The sequence below is a fragment of the Tupaia chinensis genome, unplaced genomic scaffold (assembly GCF_000334495.1).
Source record: "Tupaia chinensis unplaced genomic scaffold, TupChi_1.0 Scaffold000065_1, whole genome shotgun sequence".
NCBI classification, from domain to species: domain Eukaryota; kingdom Metazoa; phylum Chordata; class Mammalia; order Scandentia; family Tupaiidae; genus Tupaia; species Tupaia belangeri.
The window spans coordinates 896,254-920,288 of record NW_006159523.1 but is presented as its reverse complement, the minus strand read 5'-3'; the positions used below and the strand labels follow the sequence as shown (position 1 = coordinate 920,288).

The 24,035-nt window shown below is 34.4% G+C and overlaps 1 protein-coding gene across 1 annotated transcript in view; it reads right to left on the bottom strand.

Annotated features, from left to right (window-relative positions):
• CDH19 (cadherin 19) overlaps positions 1-24,035 on the bottom strand; it is a 118,578-nt gene that overhangs the window by 80,465 nt on the left and 14,078 nt on the right. Inside the window, exons 2-3 of the mRNA XM_006141815.2 lie at positions 8,322-8,625; positions 4,856-5,150 (exon numbers count right to left, since the gene is read on the bottom strand). Coding sequence (XP_006141877.1) covers positions 4,856-5,150; positions 8,322-8,513 — 487 coding nt within the window. The 5' untranslated portion in view covers positions 8,514-8,625. The remainder of the gene's footprint in view (positions 1-4,855; positions 5,151-8,321; positions 8,626-24,035) is intronic.

The following is a 24,035-nucleotide window of genomic DNA, read 5'->3' as shown; positions in this document are numbered from 1 at the left end:
CTCTTTTTTTCTCTTGCTCCCCTGTATTTTAAAAAAAAAAAAAAAAAAAAAAAGAATGAAAGAGAGAAAGAAACAGAACAAAACAAAACATGGTAAGTGACTGTGTAACTTCTTGCAGCAACTTGGGTCACTACAAGCTTCAACCCACACTCGTGGAATCTCCTTGGACTTTTCCTCTGTGATCTCGTTCCTCTCTCAGGCCACTTCAATCTCTCATGCAGCATTTTTGTCCATCCATGCATCCATGCATTCATTCCTTCAATCATTCCCAACTTCAGGTACTCTCTGGGTCCTGTTCTAACAGATCTGATTATTTTTGTGCAGAAGAAGGATAATAACTTTGTAAAGTCAAAGTGACTAGTGGGAAAACAAAATGCTTCATTCCAATTTCACTTGAAAGTTCTACTTTGAAAGTAATTGCATTTCAAATATAAATGCAATCAGTAAAAGCCCACCATTATTTGCAAATGAATGTGTGTTTAATGAGCAACAAATAGTTTGTAATTTTCTTGGTTTTGTCTTCTGATGACATACTAAAGAGCGGATTCCACTCAGTAGCATGAAACAAATTGAAAGTTCAAGTATAATAATTGGCAGTTGACTCCAATACAACCTAAATCTCTCAAAAACAGACAACAAACTATAAAATGCACTGGTTGCTTTTTAAAATTAAAATAAGTGGGCAGAGAATTTTGGAACAAGGTCAATATTCTAGGATCTAGTGAACAGCAATGACTATGGGAAAAAGTTGAAGAATTATGCATATTTTTAGAGAAAATTTAGGCAATATTCATTAATTGACCATTGAGACTTAGGAAAATACAGAAACCACATATAATTTTAGGAATTGGTTTCTTTGTGTGAAATCAAGATCAGCAGAAATAAAAGAATACTTCAGAGGGAAACCACTGGTAAAATACTGACAGATTTTTTGAACGTATTCCTCTTGCCTAAATCTATTGCACATTATGGTATCAATAGTTCATAAAGATACATGGCATTTATTTTTTTTAAGAGAAATTTTTGTTATGAGGAATGTGTATTCACCAGAGAGGCAGAGAGAGACTAATAGAAAGGGAGCAATCACTCGGGGAGTTTGGGGGGATGACAACACCACAATCCTTTCTCCTCCGTTCTTCTCTTGGGATCTTGGGTAGCATGCACACACAGAAGGCAAGAGTTTTAAGTGGAAGAGTCCAGGACTCAAACAGCAATCAAATACATGGGAGTCCAGCGATGTAACCATTATGCCATCTGCTGGAACCAGATACATTGTATTCTTGAAAAAAAAAAACAAATATAGTGGATATTGTGTTCTCACATCAAAAATGGTAACTTTGTAATGCTACCCATTTGTTAGTGAGCTATTACAAATTGAATTATTGCACAATGTATATAAACTTCAAAATGCCCTCTTTATATGGTCATTACATTCATTTTTCCTGTTACTTTGACAATTAAAATAAAAAGCTTGATGTAGCAATTGGAATGTTTTCCAATTTCCATATTCAACATTTCTGATGGCCACTGTTGGTCTCTTCTCATGGAAAGGTATGAAAGGGCTTATTGATTATCTTAGGATTTCATACAAATCCTGAACCCTGACTAGTATTACATAGGATGTATGGAATTATAGAAATTGACTAGAACAATTTCCTATGTTCCTTGAGTTATAATCCACAAAGATCTATGGTAGCCAGATATCACATACACTTAATCACGTTTTGCAATCTTGGTTGAATTACTCACAATATAGTAGTAGAGATGCCATGATACCCACGCTGTGTGTCTATAACAATAGTCCTCTTGTGGCGCAATAACTCTGCTGAATACTGGTTTGTACATCCTTTTCTCTGTTTAAACTTCTACCCACTTTGCTCTCAGTTACTGCCTTCTTTACACACTTTTCTGATCAAATATAAACATTTATTAACTGACATATTCGGAACCAATATGTTAACCTACCTAAATCTGTCCCTTCTGCTAGTGTCACGGGCTTTATGATCTTGACTTTTTTAAAGATTCATTTTAAAGCAGTATATCTTTTTTAATTTTGCTTGAAAAGTATTTTCCTCCCAGATCATTCCCTATAATATAATATCATGCTATTAAATTTCCCATCTTTTTTTTAAAGACTTATTTGATCAGGGAACCAGCAGTTAGCGTAATGGCTATGTCGCTGGACTCCCACGTAGTTGACCACGGTTCGCGTCCCAGACCCGGTGACTTAAAACTCACACCAGGCGCGTGTGCGTGCATGCCCAAGATCCCGAGAGGAGAATGGAGGAGAAGGGATTGTGGCGTGACCATCCCCCCTGGGGGGTGATTTCTTGCTTTCCGTCTCTATGTCTCTGTCTGTCTGTCTGGCGAACGCACGCGCCCTATAGCGAAAAAAAAAAAAAAACCTCTCCAAAAAAAGGAAAAAAAAAAAATTTTTTCATTTAACTTTATTTGTTTATTTTAATTTGACCAGGGAGAGACAGAGAGAGAGCGCAACCCGCCAGGTCCGGGACTCAAACCACAGTCGGCCATGTGGGAGTCCAGCGTCTACACCACCTGCTGGCCCAAATTTCCCATCTTAATAAGCAAACAAAAAATCCTCTTGATTGTCCTCTCCGTTTGCCTAGCATCTCACATCTCTGTTTTCTCCTTGTGGCACATCACATCTTATAGTTGGGTACATTCACTGTCACCTCCTCTTCTCTTTATGCCATAGGATAGTCTCTAGCATATCATAATAGCATAAATTCAACCAAGTTTTCTTATCAAATTCACCAGAAATCAACATCCTGCGAAATCGAAAGTCACTATTGTATTGCTTGGTATTCATCCTCACAACAGCATTCCCCAGAGCTGGGGAATCTCTTCCTATGTCTTCTCTTTTTCCTTCATCACTGACCAGTCTAATTTGTCCTAATTTCCAACTCGCCCTTTTTTGCTTAAGAGTCCAGAAACTGGATACCTTTGTCTTGTCTGGCTATGTTCTCTGTCAAGAGGATCTCATCCATCGACAGGCCAGACATACTTGCTCCGTGTCAGTGACTCCCGTAAGGATACATGCACTCCTGATCGCTCTGTTAGGAAAATCCTTCCCTACGACATGGCACGATTGTCTTGTTTGTGTTATTTACTTCAGACATCATATCCTATAATGCCCCTGCTTCCTCCAGGCGACTAATCGTCATTGCACATTCTTTACACTTTCATAGCATACCTTATCGGCTATCGCCATGTTTATTTAAGATCATTTTTCGTTTCCACATGATAACTGAAATATAAGTGCCATAATAGCAAGTAACTTCTGTATTTCCAGTACAATTCGATTTCAAAAATAGCTTCATAGCATAGAGCCATAATAGATGCTTGTTGAGCAATAAGAAGACAGAGGAAGAGAGGGGGAAAGAGAAGGAGTGGGGAAGGAAGATGAGGAACAGGAAGGACGAGAATGTAGAGAAGGAGATACAAAGAGAAGGAGAGGGAGAAAAGAGAGTGGGAGGAATGAACTGTTTCTTTGCCTCACTACTGAACTAGAAAATCGTAAAAACAGTATTTGCATCTAATAACATGTCTCAGTACATATTACATAGCTAAATTTGTTTCTGCTTTAATTAAAGACATATGTTCTAAACAATGAATAACAGATTTAAATTTCTGCTTAGAACACTAAAAAACTGAAGAAGAAAAATATATAAAGTAATATATGTTTTTAGAATCATTGCCTAATGAATCAAATATTTAGGTAAACTTGGTTCAAAGCACATCAGCACGAATGTAATTGACCATTATTAAAACACGTTTGCTTGTCACAGTTAAGAGAACTTTCTACTTAAATTTTACTATATGTTGAGCCATTAATATTTTTGAGTAAATGAAAGAGAAACAAATTTCTACATCGCCATGATTTTCTCCCTCCTGAAAATACATTTCCGATTTCCAAAGAAGTCACAGTTTATATCTTATGAAAGCCACTAACCTTTACGTAGGTATATTTAAAATATTGATAATGATCAAAGTGGATCTTGAAAAGGAACTTAAAATGGATACATTTGTACAGATATGTTCAACCACATGGTTTTAGTTTTGGTTTTCAAGTTCCATCGTGTTGATGCACATTTAATGCATATTTGTCTTGTAAATTATAAATTGTCTTATCAATTTTTCCATTTCTTTCTTTTTTTAATTTTTTGAACGTTTTTTACCACAAGGTACACGTACTCACCAGACAGAGACAGAGAGAGACAATGAGAGGGAAAGTGAGAAACCACCTCCTCTTGGGGGTTGGGGGGTATGGCCATGCCATAATCCCTTCTCCTCCATTATCCTATTGGGATTTGGGCATGCATGCATACATGCCCAGCATATTTTCAGGCTGCCAGGTCAAGACTCCAACCATGATCAGCCATGTGGGAGTCTAGCACCTTAATCACTCTTCCATCTTCTGGACACCAACTTTTTCTATTTCTACATGTAGATATTATACAATTATCCTACTTCGTTTTTTGAGATATGAAAGTATATTTTGTACTTGAAAAACAATTCTGATATTTAAGAATTTAGTAAGTAGGCAAGTTAAAGAGTTTTATTAATCACTCAAACGTGTCTAATATTTATTTTTCTATTGCTTAAAAGAATGTGATGACATCTTAGTAATGCGAGTGATTTATTAATGCACAGTACTTTTTCATTTTTTGCAAAATTTCAATGCATACTTCTATTTTTCCTAACATGATACTTAACCATATTTGTAGAAGGAACTACAAGTGTAGAACTTTAAATAATCTACTTCCTAAACTTTGTTTGAAATTCAACATCTGTTTTCATTATTAATATTTGATGTAAATGTAATATGCAGTACCTTCTGGAGACATCTCTGGGACAATGGCCTCATAAGGTTCATCTAGGAATTTGGGTTCATTGTCATTGATATCCGAAACTCTGATGACAAATTCAGACTCAGGTTCCACAGCCCTTCCAGTAGAGGTGTCGATTACCTGGGCTCTGAGCATGTAGAGGGCTCGTTCCTCTCTGTCAAGCTTCTCTATGGCATATATGTCACCAGTTTTCTTATCAATCATAAAAAGACGTCCAGCTCCAGGCCCTGAGAGCTTGTACTGGAAAGAGTTGTTGCCATTGTCTAAGTCAGATCTTAGCTGCAAGTGCAAACAGGCACAGTTTAGTTCCCAGGCATAGTGAAACGGACACATAGATTGTAATGATTTTATTTTCATGTATGTTAACTATTTTCCAAGTTAATATTCCTGTAAAATATCCGTATTATATTAAATAAGTTAAAATATTAACTTCAACATTAAAAATCTATCACTGGACAGAGGAAAGATCCTAAATCTCTAATACAAAGAACTATGCAAATTTTATTATTTCAAATAGATGGTTCTAAACAGAAACTATAATAGATAAAAAACAAAGCCTCTGTTATAAATTATACATAACATAGCTGGTTCAATTTTATGATTACATTCTCAGTCACTTAAAGCATACTTTAAAAATATTTACGCTAAGTTGCAACCTGAACACGGGTAGGAAGATAATACTCTAGGTACATTTAGTCAGTGATGGTATGTCTCTGAGCTAAAAATACATAGAACACATGCACATATAGAAAGAGAATTAGAGCGCATAATGAGAAGATTAAAATAAATATCAGTCATCCATTGGTTATTTATTACATGACACAAAAATCTACAAATTGCTTTATATTCATTTTTGTAAATAGTTGTCTTTTTAAAAAAGAATTATTTTATTTAATTTTATTTATCAATTCATTTATTTATTGTTTTAATTTGACCAGAGAGAGACAGAGTGACAGAGAGAGAAAGACAGAGAGAAAGAGAGAGAGAGAGAAAGTGAGAAAGCATGACACCAGGTCTGGGACTCAAACCATGATTGGCCATGTGGGAATCCAGCATCCTTGACCACTGTGAGATACACAGGATTGATGTAATTAATCCTTTCCATGGAGAAGGACAGTGTGACAAAATTTTAAACAGCTCCCCAAAGTCCTCAGGGTTCTGTGTAGGTTTATGGTTTATACCAGAGGCTTTTCTAATCTCACAGCTTCTCTTGATAATATGTATGCAGTATGATTTTCAGTCTTTTTTTTGTGGTCAAAAGATATAAAACTATTTCTTCATAGCATATCTACTTAACTTTCAATTCATATGTTTTCTTTCTGTGCCCTGACCATTTTTCTTTCTTTTTTTCTTTTTTGCAGAGAGGGTTTTCCTCTATTATGAATAATATTATTCAGACTTTCTGGTTATGGCTATTTTAATTTGATAGTACTTACTTACTTATAAGACAAAAAATAAAGAAATTTTGGGAAACAAATGTATATTCCAATTGTTAAGTTAAATGAACAATGTAGAATATCATTTCTACTAATACAATTTTAAAATTTATTCAATAGTAGAATGAATATAAGTTAAGTCTAGTAATGAATCAATGTATTCTAATATATTCATAGTGTAATTTTAAAAGTTTGTTAAGCTTGATATGTTTAAAGACCTAGAGAGAGATCAAAGGGAGAGAGATCAAAAAAATTTACTTAAATCCCAAAGTGCCCATGTTAAATACATTTCAATCTCCCAGACTCTATATTATAACATTTTCTGTTGTTTTACACATAAACATATGTTTCCACTGGGTAGCTACTATCAATTTGGCAAACCAATATCACTTATATTATTACTTAACTTATTGCTTAATTATATTTTCCAATTTTAATATCATGTATAAAATGGATCAAAAGAAAATTATCCTGAATACATCAGTTGCATTTTTTCAAACCAGTTCCTTAATTACAAGCACTCAAATGTCCATTATTCTTCTCTTTTAAACTTGGTGTTGTTTGTTATTAAAGCCTGATAAAATTGTTTATGGAAAAAATCTCTGTTATTTTCAAAAATATTTTTATGAACTGAAAAAATAGGCAAAAATCAGTTGTCATGATGGACAATTACTATGTATGGTAATATCTTTGACTTGCTTTTCATGCAATTCAGGTATGCTTGGGGAACCCATAGTATATGCTATAAAGAACATTCAATGATAGATGCAAATATATAAAGAATTAAAAAAGAATTTAAAAAAATCAATCACTGTGTGAGAGTAAACAGATTTGTGTAGGGAGCAGAAACAAACGAGAGAATGTGACAGCCACAGAGCTAGTCTTTGTTCCACCACACAGAGACACTTCCCTGCAGGTCCTTATTTACTAAAAGTCTTCAGGTGATGTGAGCCTGTCACCCACTCAGTGACAGGAGGGCATATGGTACTCTGCAGAGTCTGTAAACGTAGCTGGAGAGACAGTTAACTACAGAAACTCAACTCATTTGTCTCATTCATGCATGTGATTTACCTGTAATCATCATTGAAAATAAAAAGACGTGAGAGATATTACTCCTTATTGGTGCACATTCGCACACACAGCATAAATGTGAAAACTGCTTGCCTGTGTAATCCTAGTCTAAGCCTTGGGTCGGAAATACTCATATACATATGTCTGATAGGGCAGGTGAACTTCTCTGAAATTCAGACACCATGCTAATGCTGCAGCTCTCTTGAAAGGACTAGAAATAGAGTTAATGAATTTTGAGTGCTTCACCCTTTGGGCCCAATTAAATTTTAGTGCCAGTTAATTAGCGGTTAAACTTATTTCAGTTCATTCATCTAGAGAAAGAGCCTTACAGAAAAGGACACAATATTGTAATTACCTCTGTTTAAAGAAAACCAAATAACAATAAAAACCAAAAACATAAATAGATGTTCTGTCTCATTAAGGAAATTTCTTAAAATATATTCTTCTAAGAAAGTGTAAATAATTATTCTTTGTACTGCCACTTCACTAATCACATGAAGTGTGCAGGCCTCCGAAAGTACTTAACTGTAAACGGATATGGTATCACTCGCTTCATTAAAAATGAATGAGGGGTAAATCGACAGCTACTTAGCATCACAGAAAATCAAGCTAAATACTTGGTCAATGATATTTATCTTGGTGCGGCCGCTATGAGCCATTACCAAAAACAACACCATCAAATATCTAGATGTTGATTAATGAGGGCTCATTTTCTTACAGGAAATCTGATAAAAGTTTAAAACCAGAACTGTTCCTCTTTTTCTCATTTTAGTGTACATTTTAGGTGCTTGCAAATATGAAGCAATTACTTATGCTAGTGTTTGGGTTCTCCCAAGGGTTCCATTGAGAAAACGTAGAGCTCATCAAATACCAAAACTTGCCCGATTCACTTATTTATATTGTTCCGATGCTATTTCCTACAACATTTTCAGAAAGTAAGTACCCGGCCAATGTGATGACTGGTTGAATTCATTTCCTCTGGTACAAAAAATTGGTTCCACACCCAGCCACGCTTCACTCTCAAATGAGATCCCACTGGCTGTTCAACGTGCTCTGTTTTACCGTTTTCTGTTGCTGTAAGGCGAGGCGATAGGAGAGGAACTCCCAGCATAAAAAATAGCAATAAGCTACTCATCCTGATGCCTCTTCTGATTCTAATTGTTACTCTTTGGAGAAAACGGAATGTTGCATACAGAATCTTGTGCTCCTTTGGAATCGTTCTCACTCTTAAATATCTTTTTATATCCCTAGAACATAAGAAACAAAATAAAATTTGACATTTAAAAATAACGTTTTCTCAAAAATTTACATTTCTCACAAAGTTACTAAACATAGGTAAAAACCTTTGCATCTGAAGAAAATGGAATAAAATTACACATTTAATTTATCTTCCAATTAATGCACTTAGTTATATTTTGCAGCCCAGCTTTAATTTGTTTGGAATAATTATAAATTTCTGCTTAGGCACCCTTCATTTTAAACTGCAGTCATAAATCTGCCTCAAGGTTGAAAAGTTGTTCTAGCAATCTCCTTGATTGACAGCTGACATTGAGATAGATTTTTTTTTTTTTTTTTTAATTTCACTTGCTTACTCTCCAAAGACAGCTGACATTGAGATAGATTTTTTTTTTTAATTTCACTTGCTTACTCTCTTACTATCTTAGTGAAACTCAAACTATCTGGTTAAAGCAACAGTCAAAGCAGGAGGAAAAAATAGTATTTCTCCTCTTTTTGTTCAAAGAAACAAGCTTTCTCATCTAATTTTCTAAATTTGATTTTATGTGATTAATTAAATGGACAAAAAAATGACAATTCTGCTTAAAATCTGATGGATTTAATAAGAGATATTTATACCGGTGCTATTACAAAATGCCCTCAATGGAAAGCCTGTGAAAGATTTTTACTCTTTCACACCTGAAAAGATATGGGAAAGAAGTGTTTATTTTAACACAAAATTAAAGCCAGTGTTAGCCAATAAATGAAAAATAACAGTACCTGGGAAAAAATAGCCAAATGTTTGCAGATGAACATGAAATGTGTCTTCTAATAGTCAAATATTATAACAAGAACTCAGCCTTCAGATTATGGTTAAAACTTACCATTTACCTGAGGCCGATTTTACCAACTGTCTGTCAAGATTGGTAATTCCCAATCTTGTATTTAATTAAGTAGCTTTGTATTCCCACATCTACATAATACTTTCATACAACCAAATTGAATTTCTTTGCTTCTCATGAAGAAAAATAATTCTGTGAAATCTACAATGGAGTTTAATACCATAAAATCAATAGGAGATCCACAGAGTCCCATACTAGGAGTATTTTGGAATGATCTTGTTTTGAATCTTCTGCATGCATTTTGAACATCTCTTGAGACTTTTTTTAGGTCTTTGGCATTTGTTAGGATGGACTGTTAAAAAATTCCTAATTAAGAAAGAACATGAGGATTTTGCAGTCCCTCTGTAGTTCATTCAAGCAGATGTAGTCTATGTTTTAAGTTTATTTACTGACGGTCATGAAGATATTCAGCTGAGGTAAAAATGTGAAACTGAATTTTATAATTATGATCCATTTTTAACATTCAAACACTGCATTTTATTTAGAAATTGCTAAAATACATCCTTTTTATAGCTGCTGAAGAGTAAAACTTGGGACGACTACGACTTTTCTTATGAGAAAGCTATTTTGTGTAAGTCAGGAGAGCCAACACTAATACTGACATGAATTTCACTTGTCATGTTGGGCAAAAATGTTTTTGGCTAAGGTTGTAATGTATTTTTATATATTTAAAAATAGAGAAAATAGTATAATAAATACTGTACATTATTATGCAACTTCAACAATTACCAACATGGATCATGGCATAAAGAACCGTGTGTGTGTGTGTCTTGCAATAAATAAAAGACCATAAAAAATAAACATGCACAGTTGAACATAAATATTGTGTAGGTGTGTGTTACATTTAAAAGAATTAAAATCAAACTTTAAAATACTTAAGGATAGGGGCTTGATGGTGGCATATTGGTTAAGATATTGGATTGTCACATGGTCAACTGTGCTTAGAGTCCCAGACCTGGTGGCTTGAAAATCATGCTGGGCACATGTGTATTCATGCCCCAAATTCCCAGGAGACAAATGGAATCTCAGAAGAGATTGTGGTATGACCATCCTCCCAGATGGTGATTTCTCATTTTCCCTCTCACTATCTCTCTCTGTTTCTTTCCTTTCTGGTGAGTATACATGCCCTGTGGCCAAAAACTTAAAAAATAATAAGAATAAGTATTTAATCAGCTATCCAGGATTCAAATACACACATTTTCAAACATCGTTTTCAGAATTCAAATATGCCCACACAATGCAGGTTGGTGTTATAATCCTAAAGTCTCATTTACTGCACGCATTTCCTCACACTGTTTTTCATCTTCTCTCCCTTTTATGTGCTAGACGGGCAAGGTCATTTATCCTATCCATTTTCACATTCTAGATTTTGCTAGCTGACTCCCTGTGGTATGATTCAACATCTTTATCCTTTGTATTTTCTACAAATTAGTAGAGACTTGATTATATGCACTTTAAATGTTAGTCAAAAATCTTCATAACTATAGTTTGTACTCCTACTGCATCACAGTCTGAGGCACAAAATAAGCTCGTTAGTTCACATGTTGATTCTAGTACGAAATGTGTGGGTGAAAATAAATTGCTATGTTTATTTATAATTTTTTTGAAAAAATTCACTATTTATCCATCAATGTGGTAGAATATTTAATATATAGAGAAGCAAAATTTATGATGATAATGGTGCAAGCAATGGGATGTGAAAAATAAAAATATCTGGTAGTCATCTCTTTACAATTTAGACAAATAACACAACAGTAATTCAATAGACTGCTGTGTCGAGGGAAGGATGCACATTGAAATTACTGGAGTAGTCACTACAAACAAAATAAAAGGGAAATAGAAGTCTTAAAAAGTATTAGTACCTTAGTAGTCAGTAAAGTAGAAAGAAAAAGGTAACTAAAGATTGCATAGTAAATGCTACTAAATCAATCACTACATTAAAAAGAAATTAATGAAATCTTGAGTGTAAGCAGAAGTTGTCAGATGATATTTGAAAACTTAAACTATATACTATTTAGAAGAGGAATACTTTAATTATAAATATAGACAGGTCATAAGCAAAAGGATAGAAAAAGATATACAATAAAGTGATGGCATAAGTTAGCTGAAATGGCTGTGTTAATGTCTCTGGTGCAAGAGCTCAAAACTATAAATATTATCTATAATAAGTATGAATATTTTATAAGGGTAAAAAAGTAAAGTCATTAAAAAAGCCTAATGGTCCTAAATGTGAGTGAACTTAATATCAGTTTTAGAATACATGAAGCAAAAATGATCAGAACTAAGGAGAGATAAACAAAGCATGATTGTAGTGGAATATTTACCAAACTTAAAATAATTAACATGTGTAGAGTACCAAATAGAATATAAATATTTTTCAAGTGTATAAGACACATTTCCAGTGATAGCACTTATGCTGGGCAATAAAAAACAAACAATAAAAACAAACAAACAAACAAAAACACTGTTTCATTACTTTGTAAAAGCTATAATACTATTGAGTACATTATCAGGGGTGGTAGTGCAGCAGAGGTAACACAACTAGATCCACATGGTAAAAGTCTTGAGTTCACACCCTGAGACCTCTCTTGAACATGCATTCCCATGATCAAGGCTATTTAAAAGTGGAGTGGATCATGGTACGATTGAGGATTCTTTGGTCAAGGTGTCTGGCTGTCTCTGTCTCTTCTTCTTTCTCTTTCATGGAATAAATATACAAATAATTTTTAATGTAGACTTTAATAGCAAAATTATATCATAAAATAACCATGCAGTTTAAAAATTAAAAACATTGTGATAGTTTAAAATTAAGAAAATAGATTCTGCCTTCAGCGTGTCATCTAGGCAACTGCTTAAGGCAGCTGAATCCCAAATAACCAACTGCATGATTCATGACCCAGACCTGGTGGTTTGGAAAACACGCTGGTAGAATGTGCATGCAGTCAAAATCCCAAGAGAAGGGAGTGTAGTGTGACCATCCTCCATGGGGGTGTTTTCACACTTTTCCTCTCTCTCTCACTGTCCCTATCTCTCAGCAAGTGTATTCACCCTATGGCATATTATTCTCACTCTCCAGAAAAAAAAAAAAATGCTAAAGAAAGAAACTAAAACCTTATCTCAACATATACAAAAATTCACTCAATAAGATTTAAACATAGGGTATATGCTTGAAGATGTCGTTCTGGACAAAAATTATACAAAATAATATTTCAGATTTCAAGCATCAAAAGTAGACATAGACAAATGTGATTAAACCAAACAGAAGTTTTTTCGCAACAAAAGAAGCAATCAGCAGAGTGAAGATACACTCTATAAAATGGGAGAAAATATTTGCAAGCTATACATATAAAGAGGATTAGTAAGATACATATGCACAACAAAATATTTTTAAGCTATAAAAAGTGTAGAATCCTGTCATTTGAGGCAACATCGATTAACCTTGAGGAAATTATCCTAAGTGATAGAAGCCAAATACTGAAAGAAAAATACTGTATAATGATACCCATTAGTGCTAGGTAAAGGATTTGGTGACATAGAAATAGTATACAGTAAATACCAGTAGCTGGGAAAGCAGGGAAGAAGGGAAGATTGGAAGAACTTGGTTAACAAATACAAAATTGCAAATGGATAAGTAGAATGGGCCCTAGAGTTCCATAACCCAGTATAGCAGCTATAATTCAATGTACATTTCAAAATAGCTGGAAGAGAAGATTTTGAATGTTTGCAATAAAATGTTAGTGGAAAATCTTTGAGAGGCTGGTTATATTTATTGCCCAGCTTTGATCAGTGCACATTGTATCTATGCCATAAAATATTATACTTTATCTCATAAATATGAACAATTATTGCATGCAATTAAAATTATAATAATTTAGAAATAAGATTAAAATATTGAATTAAACTCAATGTAAGACATAAAAAGGAAAAGTAAAGAGTAGAAATCAATAAAATAGATGTAACAAAACCAAAGAAAAAATTATCCAAATCAGTAGCTGCTTCTTTTAAAATATCAATAAAATTAATAAATAATAAGCCAAAATGATAGGCAAAAAAAAGAGAGAAAAGAAAGTATAAATGAACATTGTCTAAAACAGAAGAGAAGTTAGCAATAGATATTTTATAAATTTACAAGGAAAACACAGAAATAACACCAAACAGTTTTATGACAATAAATTTGACAACTTAGACAAAATGCACAAATAAACTTTTGTAAACCAAAATGAAAAAAAAATCTTAGTTATTTAATAGATGCAGAACAATTTTTTATAATATATACCATTAAATAGAATATACTGCTGAAAAATATAAGTAATGGAAATAATGGAAATATTATTCAGAAATTGATACATTAAATTTTATTGGAATATAATTTTTCAATCTGTTTATATTTCCTTTTTTTTATTTTTACCATGACAGAAAAATAAGACTACGTTTGTGTTCTTTCTTGGAATGATTAAATGCAAGGACAGGAAATACATGAAACAATGGTCCTGAAAATATTGTTAGCCATTGAAAGGTGGTGACATATGAAAGACAAAACAAATGAAGTAAGTTCTAAAATTGACCAAATTTATAGTTAGCCTAATGATTCTGAAAGTAGATTTTGATTACAAGCTTCTACAGGTAAATGCAAATTTAAGACACAAGGAGATAGCACTAAACTCTTCCTAGAATGGCTCTAAGTAGGACTCACTAAACACAGTAGAAAAGCTCTATCTTTCACACATTGTTGTTGAGAATGCAAAAGGGTGTGATGATTTTAAAAGAATGGGGAAGTTTGCTAACAATGTGAACATGGATCTACCATATGATCCAGGTACTCTATCCTAGAGAAGTAAAATTCTACATCTATATGAAGATGTTTATGTGAATGTCTGGAGCAGCTTATTTATAATAGCCCAAAACTGGAAACAAATCAAATGTCTATCATCAGATTAATATGTTAAAAAGATTGGAATATTATTGTAATATTATTATAACCCATTGTTAACAAGAAATGAATGAGGCACAGGGGTCACATATGAGAATAACTGTACTGAGTAAAAGAAGCCTGACAAAAACTCATTCAGATTGCATGATTCTATTTATATATAATGCTGGAAAATTTAAACCAGTTACAGGAAGGGATATCAGACTACTATTTAATTAATTTATTTATTTATTTATTGGAGAGGTTTTTGCTATAGGATGCATGTGCTTGCCGGAAAGACAGAGAGAGACAGAGAGACAGAAAGTGAGAAATTATCCCCCAGGGGGGTTGGCTATGCCACAATTCTCCTCCATCCTCCTCTTGGGATCTTAGGCATGTACATACAAGTGCCTGGCATGAGTTTAAGCCACCGGGTCTGGGACTCAAACTGTGGTCAGCTATATAGGAGTTCAGCGACACAGCCATCACACTAACTTCTGGTCCCTAGACTACTATTTTAGAGGGAGTGGGTAAGGGAGGAAGATGATGGATGCTCATGTTTATTATCTTGATTGTGATGATATTTTTACAGAAGTAAAACTATATCCATAAAATCTAATCCTTTCTGAGGAGATACAAGCTACTATGTCAATTATACATCATTAAGACATTTAAGCGTTTTTGATGTGCTAAACCTCAGAAGAACAAATTAAATAAGTATTGGAGACACAACAGATAATGTATGCTTCTGAAGTGATGCAACATGACATAAAGAATATTTTGGTCAAAAAAGTTTAAAGTTAATTTTCAGGCTACAGGAAATTAACCTGAGATATAAGAACAAAGTAAAAGAAACTAAACAAAACAAACAAAGCAAAATACATTTAAACTGTTTTCATTAAAAATGCCAAATTTGAATTTCTTCAGATGTACTGATGCTTAATCAGTATTTTAAATTTTATTATTTATTATTCATTTCTTTTTTCTGTAGGACATGTGCATTCACCAAAGAGAGATGGAATAGAAGAGGGAAAGTGAAAACTCACCCCTCCCAGGTGAATGATCATGGTATTTTGGCCACACATGCACACATGCTGAAGTGATTTTCAAGCCACCAGGTCAGGAAATCAAACCATGGTCAATTATGTGGGACTCCAACTCCTTAACCACATAGCTAGCATGTGCTAGTTTCACACTGCTGCCCCTCCCATCATGAACTTTAAACAGCACTGCTCTACCAGGAAAATAATCTAGTTCTTTAATGTCACTTTTTTGATTAAAAAAAAATGTAGGTTAGGAAAGATACTGTTTCAGATTAAAAAATATTTAAGAGACACAAGAACTAGGGTAAACTATGACACTGTTCATATTGTCATTTGCCAAACCATTCCTATATTTACGTTTTCAGAGACCTGAGGAGATTAAATATGTATGAGATATTAGATGTTACTGAGAAAATATTGTTAATTTTGTTAGTTATTTGACCTATTTTTATGGTATATGAAAAATGGTACACTTTTGGTCATGTATACTGAAACATACTGATGTTGGAAATAATATGTCCATATTCTTCTTTAAACTATTTCAGAAAACAAAAGGGGATGATGGGCAAAACTCTGTGGCAAAAGCTTGATAATTGATCATTCTTGAATTTAAATTATATATGGAAAGTTATTTCATTCTTTACTTGTGTTTGCAAGCTAAGTGACATATGTGGTTGAATGTATAAAAGAAATTGAAATAAAAAAATACATAAAATGATTAAAAAAGAGAGACCCAAGAGCTAGGGTAAACCATGACATTGTATTGTCATTAAAACAGCAACAAAAACACTGGGAATGTATTTTTAATGCAATATGGTAGACAAAGATTGCTACATATTTTACTATTATTTTAATTTTTTTCTTTTTTTTGTAGAGATTTTCGCTATAGGGCGCGTGCGCTCGCCAGACAGACAGAAAGAGACATAGAGACAGAAAGTGAGAAATCACCCCCCAGGGGGGATGGTCACGCTGCAACCCCTTCTCCTCCATTATCCTCTCCGGATCTTGGGCACTCACGCACACGCACCCGGCGTGAGTTCTAAGCCACCAGGTTCAGGACGTGAACCGTGGGTGACTACATGGGAGTCCAGCAACATAGCCATTACACTAACTGCTGGTTCCCCACTATTAATTATTGATCAAAATATAAAGAAGAGAAAACAGAATTCTTCTACAGTGCTTAAGACACTTAAAATTTGGGCATCATCCTGGAAAATGCTTTGGCTAAACATGTTTTAAAATTTATAAGATCTATAGACTAGCATTTATATTTTGCTGCTTTTTATGTAGAAAAAATCCAAATTTGGAGCCAGCAGGTGGAGTGGTTGTCAAGGTGTTGGACTTCCTCATGGCCCACCACAGTTCGAGTCCCAGACCTGGCAATTTGCTTTTCTCACTTTCCCTCTCCCTCTCTCGCTCACATCTGTCCCTCTCTCATCAAATTAAAATAAATAAATAAAGTTAATCAAATAATTATTAAAAAAAGAAAAGGAAAATATCCAAATTTGTGTACGGGGAGGTAGATATACACTGAATTATTTGGGAAAATAAGAAAACAGTCCAATTAGGATACTACACGTTACTAAATATACATGAAAATTTCAAGGGAATACCCTATGGTACTTTTGGCATAAAATGATGTTGCAAATTGGTAACAAATTAAGGACAAATTAGAGACAGAAAAACTGATGCACAATTATTTATTATGGTAAGTACCATTGTATTAGAAATTACAATTTCAGTGTTTAAATTTAGAAGTATATGTCCCATCGTCTTTCATCTAAGACAATCTGAAGTTAATAAGTCAAATAATGCTAATTTTGTACTTTTTTCATATGAAGTCTGATTGAAATACTTCATAATTAAAATTAAATTTCATTTTATAATCTTTAAATTGTATCACATCAGACATTAAAATCCTTTAATCTGAATTCATTAGGGGTTCAAATATATAAGAAAAATGAATGAAATGGCAGCATAGTTATATTCGAATGATGAAATATTGTGGCTTAGTTTATTCTTTTCTATATTCTGAATTTTCTACAATGGTCATACACTTCAGGGAAGGGAAGAATGTTTCAAATAATAGCCAACTTTTGATTGAAGACTGATGGCAGCTGTCAGCAGTGTTAGGCTTGGAAACGCTTTGGGTTGAGGCTGAGCAAATAAGGAAAAATGTTATCAATTAGTTATGTCTGAAATGGTCTCTGGAGAAACCATCAGTGGTATTTCTGCCCCGTGTTTGCAGTCCGGTTGTTTTTCCAATCAGATGAATACATTAATATAAACCTGCATGATATTTCAATACAGAAAATAAATATGCCAATATTATGACTCATCTTGGTATATTTAGATGTAGCCTCTTATTTCTAGTACATAGGCATATTAGTAAGAAATTTTAAAATATGATAGAATTATAAAATATTTCAAAATACATAATGTACAAAAATAAAGTGGCATTTCTATTAGCATATTTTCAGATAACAAAATGATTATATTACTATTTGAATAATAGTGTTAGTGTAAGTAGCATCAATATACATAATACATTTAAGCAGGATCATATGTTTTGGTACTGAAAAACATATTTTATTTAAAGTATTATATCATACATGAAGGGGCTTATGTTCAGAAGTTTCAAATGATCTTCCCAAAACCAAATATGTATTTATAAGCAGAAGTAGGACCAGAAACCCGATCTTAAGGACATCAAATATATAATACACACTGTTCTTTACTGAACTGAAGAAAGAAAATGTATAGATATCTAACACTGTGACATCTGTGATTCATACTCATCTTGTTTACATTGAATAAAGACCCATAAATTGTATTTTACCATCTTGGCCTTTCATGTAATTGGATATAATAAAATGTTTTCATTTATTTCATTGTAGGATCCCTTTATGTTCCCTCCTTCTAAAGATTTTTGAGGACAAAGAGACATGAAGAATAAGTCAGAATGATGGATTTGGTGACTGAGTGAGGAGGATAAAAGCTGAAGCTGGGAAATGTGGATAGGATAAATATAGAAACTTAATCCTATTTGTGATCTCTTAAAAATCAAGGGAAGCTGGCAGCCTCATGGAGTGACACTATACATAAAGGCTTTGAAATGGCTTTATCAGAACCACAAGGAAGAAATAAGACAGAAATGGGAGTGGAAATGTTGATAGCTTGCATTATAAGTGAGAATGCAGCCTTTCCAGGCCCCAAATTGCATTAAACCATGATCCAACTCTTTTTCCAAAAACGTTCATTCTATAAAACTAGAAAGTTCTTTCTCTGTTGCATTTATGAACTCTCTTTATGCATGTATGTTATATATCTACTGTCACAATAAAGCCTTCTGCTATGGCTTAAGCAAACAGAGTCAGAGGGGCTGAACTGAAAATCTGTTTCACTCTTTGACATTGCATAATCTTTCCCACCTACTATTATTGTGATGTGCTAAGATAAGCAGCCTCAAGTGTTGTCCCATCTCTGAGCTGGATGCTATGAACTCCATGGCTGAGCAGGTGGAGAGGACTAGGATCCTTGAGCACATATCTGGATACTGACTGTATTGTTCCTGAGTGTGAAAAGATATTCTAGAACAAACAGTGATAGAATCCAGTTGATGGAATACTTACTGACAAAAACTAATTTTCTTAGAGTATTCAGTGTTTTCTTCCTTTCTACAAGCTATCAAAACAGATTTTGCTTATCATTTCAAGGCTAAATTTTTGTATGCCTCTATTTAGAAGATTTTCATAAAATATCTCCCCCTTTATCATCTTCATAGTCTTGTTTTAATCTAGCCATCACCTGTACAGAGGCTATTTCTTACAATTATTTTCCTGTGTGATATAAAATATTTTATTTTTCCTTTAATCTCCTTTTCTCTTAAAACTAATATGAAACTGTTTAACACAGACAAAGCAATATTTTAGTTCTATCTAAGAATGTTTTCCAAATCACTTAGATTATTCTATAAGGTGACCCCCATGCATTTATCTATACGTTTGACTTCATTGCACAATTGAAAAGCATCATAAACTCTCTCCCTACCCAAAAGTCTGTCCATTTGGAAACAATACAGACAATTCATCTCAAAGTTGCAAAACAAGTGAAGATTTAAAATTGTACATAGGGGCTGGCAGGTGGCGTGGTTGATAAGGGCACTAGACTCCCACATGGCTGACCACTGTTTAAGTCCCGGACCTGTTGACTTGCTTTCTCACTCTCTCTCTCTCCCCCACTCCCTCCCTCTCTGGTCAAATTAAAATAAATAAATTAATTAATTAATTAAAGCATTTATTTTAAAAAGTATATGAACATGATATTTTTCAGCCACATAATTCATTGCTGTAAAACAATTTCATTAAATGGAAGAAAGAAAATTAAAAAATTAAACACATCAAATGATGTGTTTGATTATATATGATTAAACATAACAAATGATTGTTATGATTATCAGCAAAACTAGCCCTAAAATGCAACAAGAAATCACTTCTGTATTGAAGCATTATATCACTTTCCCTATCACTCTGTACCTCTCTGGTCAAATTAAAAATAAATAAATAAACATATAAGTAAATTACTTTATATAAATAAAAAGGAACACTATAGCGAAGATCAAGAGAGTCACCCTTTACGACAGAGGTTGGTCTCCCAAATATGTCGAGATAAAGCATTCTTCTCAAACTAGGATGCAGAGTTAAGACAGCCACGTGTGGAGCAAGGGTGAGTAAATAATTCAGTCAGCCTCAAGCCTGGTTGTCCCGTGAACTTGGGCAGATGTCTTGACCTCTAGGTGTCCCCATCTCCGCATGTGCAAATTGAGGATGAAACTATTGCCTCTTTCCTGTGGGTGTGTGGTTGATTAAATGAATCGCTGCCCACAGAACATTGTCTGGCATAGATTAACTGCTATGTTACGTGTTTTTAACAACCTACCTAAGAAGTTAATGATAGATATGTGGGAAGGAGCCAGAAATTATTTCTGAATGTTGAAATATTCAGCTATTTTTATTTTTGCAAACAATACCCACACATAAAATAACTTTATAAATGACCATTGCAAAAATAGCCCAGGATACATTTTCCCCTAATGTATGTGTTCTACATGTGTTTTCAAATGATTTCAATGTCATTATTTTTTTCTAAGCATGGTTAAGTGACTATGACAAATAAACATTGTCATGCTTGAAGAAATATATGATATTGCATGGACGTATATAAGCTGAAAATGATCCCAGTGTGACTCAGAACAATTATGTTTTCAAAGAAGACTAATTATGACTTAGGGTTAAAAAGTATTATAATGTATGCCCTTATACAGTTTGAAGCTGAATCTGATTAGAAATCGTCTTTTCTATGACCTCTTCTTGGTTACATAAAGATAATTATTCCATCTGTGAAAACTTATTAAAATATAATATATTCTGGAAGAATTGTGTAAAACTGAAATATTGAGTTCAACTAAGCCCAGCTTCTCATAGAAAAAAACAGATGGCAATTAATATAATGTCTATCTTTTGAAAACTATTACATAGGCTCAGCCAGAATGATATAAGATGTACAATTTGTAGTGATCAGGAAGCTCCGAAGATTCTAAAATTAAGACACATACATACATGAAAACACTCTTAAAATAAAGGTTGATAAAATATTACTAAAATCATGGGGGGAAAAAAAACCTTCTCTTCTCTATTGGAAGAAGCATATGCAACTTCTTACATTACAATGTGTGAGGCAGCAAATACCGTAAAGTCTTGGATTATACAGAATAGTAAACCATGACCACAGTGGTAATATTATTAGAAGGAAATAGAAAGTCTCCGTCTTCCTCTGTTCTAATTTGAGAGGTCTTTAGAAAAAGAAATAATGGCAAGATTGTGACATGTCTATTATTTATTTATTTTTGTAGTTGCCAGGGAGTGTGTGCACTCACCGGAAACAGAGAGACAGACATGGAGAGAGACGCGAGAGGGAGAAAGCAAGGGGAAGTGGTTGTGCCGCATTCCCTCCACCTCTCCACCCTGTGGGCAATCGCAGACGCAGGCAGCCCTGTCCTGCACAACGTTCCGGCTGCGGGGCCGCGATTGGGAACTCAGTTGTGTGGAATTGGCTCCCCTCAACCATATGCTGCAAGGCCGGTTAGGAAATAGTAACAATCCCTATTTGCCTCTATAATATCTTCAGATTTTACCCCGAATTGCCTATACAGGATCTTATAGAGGAGGAACGTGGGCGATTGGTGGTATGCTTTAGAGTACACCTTAGTACACCTATTCTTTTTTTATGATATAAACATTGCCTCAATACTTATTTCAAAAAAGATCTCTATGTTTGTAGGAATCCATTTAAAACCTTCCCTATGTTCATCAGCACAAATGCAAAAAATAACAGTAGATGGCTATTCAGTAAAAGAGACAAATAAGTCCCATAATTGAATTGCTCTCTGAAATATCTTTGTGAATCTGTATCGCCTCTTGTCTTATTTCTCATTTTTATGCCTACCTTTATATTTATATTTTAAATAATTATTTTAAATTGAATAACTAGTTGTAATAGGATATCTATCAGTGAAATAATTTGCATGTTCTAGTCAATGCTTGGAACCATCTTTAGTCCCAGGATATTGGAAAGGTTGCTCTGTTTCTCCCATCAAATGCCTTGTATCTATTACTGTATTGGCCGCTTAAAGGTATTGATCCATTTCTGAATTCAGACTAACCCTGAACACTTGAAGGCAATAATATGAGAAAGCAAATGATTGATAATATGGATAAGGGAGTGACAAATGACTTAAATGGGTGTCAAAGTGGGTGTCAACAAGACATTCCAACATCAGAAGTGATTGCCTCTGTAGAGCGTCAGATACAAGTTAGGAATAAAGGAGTTAAGTTGCTTTCAGGAGTTGCAAGTGAATGGGGCCAGACACTGGTACCACAGAATTGCAATTACATCTACATGAGAAGACCTAGGGTTCTCGTCCCAGGCCTCTCTGTACACAACAGGCAAGCGCATGCCTGTGATCCAGTTGGCTGAGGCTGGAGGTGAATCATCATATAATGAACCAGTTGGGGGAGCCTTTCTCTCTAATGTTCCCTCCTTCTCTGACTCTCTCTCTCTTTCTCATGAAATAAATACGTTTTTGCAAATTATAAGTGAAGATGCTAAGAGAATGCTGATTATGCAGCACTGGAACGGGGCTGACTTGTTACCATGGTGTCCTTCCTTCAAGCCCATCACTCCAAGAAAATTTGATTCTTTACGTCTTCAGGATTTTGTAACTATCTTTAAACTCTGAATGACAGGTGATCTGAAATGTGTATAACTGTGATATAATATAAAAGTTTAAAAAAATTAATATGGACCAGTTGGTGCTGTGGTAGGTATCTGGATCTCATGTAACCAAGAGTGCATTTCAAGTCCTGCGCCTGGTGACTTGAAAAATATGTTGAGCAGGGAACCAGCAGTTAGCGTAATGGCTATGTCGCTGGACTCCCACGTAGTCGACCGCGGTTCGCGTCCCGGACCCAGTGGCTTAGAACTCACGCCGGGCACGTGTGCGTGCGTGCCCAAGATCCCGAGAGGAGAATGGAGGAGAAGGGATTGCGGCGTGACCATCCCCCCTGGGGGGTGATTTCTCGCTTTCTGTCTCTATGTCTCTCTCTGTCTGTCTGGCGAGCGCACGCGCCCTATAGCGAAAATCTCTCCAAAAAAAAAAAAAATATGTTGAGCACATGTGAGTATGTGTCTAAAATCTCAGTAGGAGACTGGAGAAGGCCTGTAGCATGGCCATCTACCCTGGAGGGTACATTCTCACTTTCCCTCTCATTCGCTCTCTCTGCCCCTCTCAGGGAGGTGACATGTCCTATAGCAAACTTTTTAAATAAATAAATAAATAAATAAATCTTTGGGTCATTGTGGTAGGCCTGGAATTATTTACCAGTCTTCTTCTTGTAATAGAAGACCAGCTTGCTAAATGATGTTTGGGTAAAAGTGATGTGCGTCCTTTCAAAACTAAAGCACTGAAAAACCTGGGAATAATTATCTTGCAATTATCACTCCCTATTCTAGCAACCAGCTGGTGCAGTTATGAGCTGGAGGAGCCCACACTAACTTCAGTCCTGAGTGAGCATGTGAAACCTGGAAACTCACCCACACTGACACGAACTATTTGTGGGAGAGGTTGCTGAGAACAGGGAAGATAACTGATGACTATAACACAGTCTAGCATGCAGGCTAATAAAATCGCCAAATCTATCTCCAGTACCATAATAGTTACTTCATGTAATCTCTTGTTAATTCTCCCTCTACTTCAGTGACATACTAATTCTTATCTCCATTCTAAAATAGAATAAGATCAAATTTAGTTCAGACAAACTAATAAGAGAATCATCAAGACAGGAATTAGAGTAATAGAAAAATAAAAATGCCTAACTTAATAAAAGAGGTTGAATTTAGTCAGAGTTGGAGGAGAATGTGATGTACCCAGAGAGAAGCGTATTTGCACATTACTTTCAAAAACATTATTTTTTTTTTCTTTTTTTGGAGAGGTTTTTGCTATAGGCTGCATGCACTCACCAGACAGACAG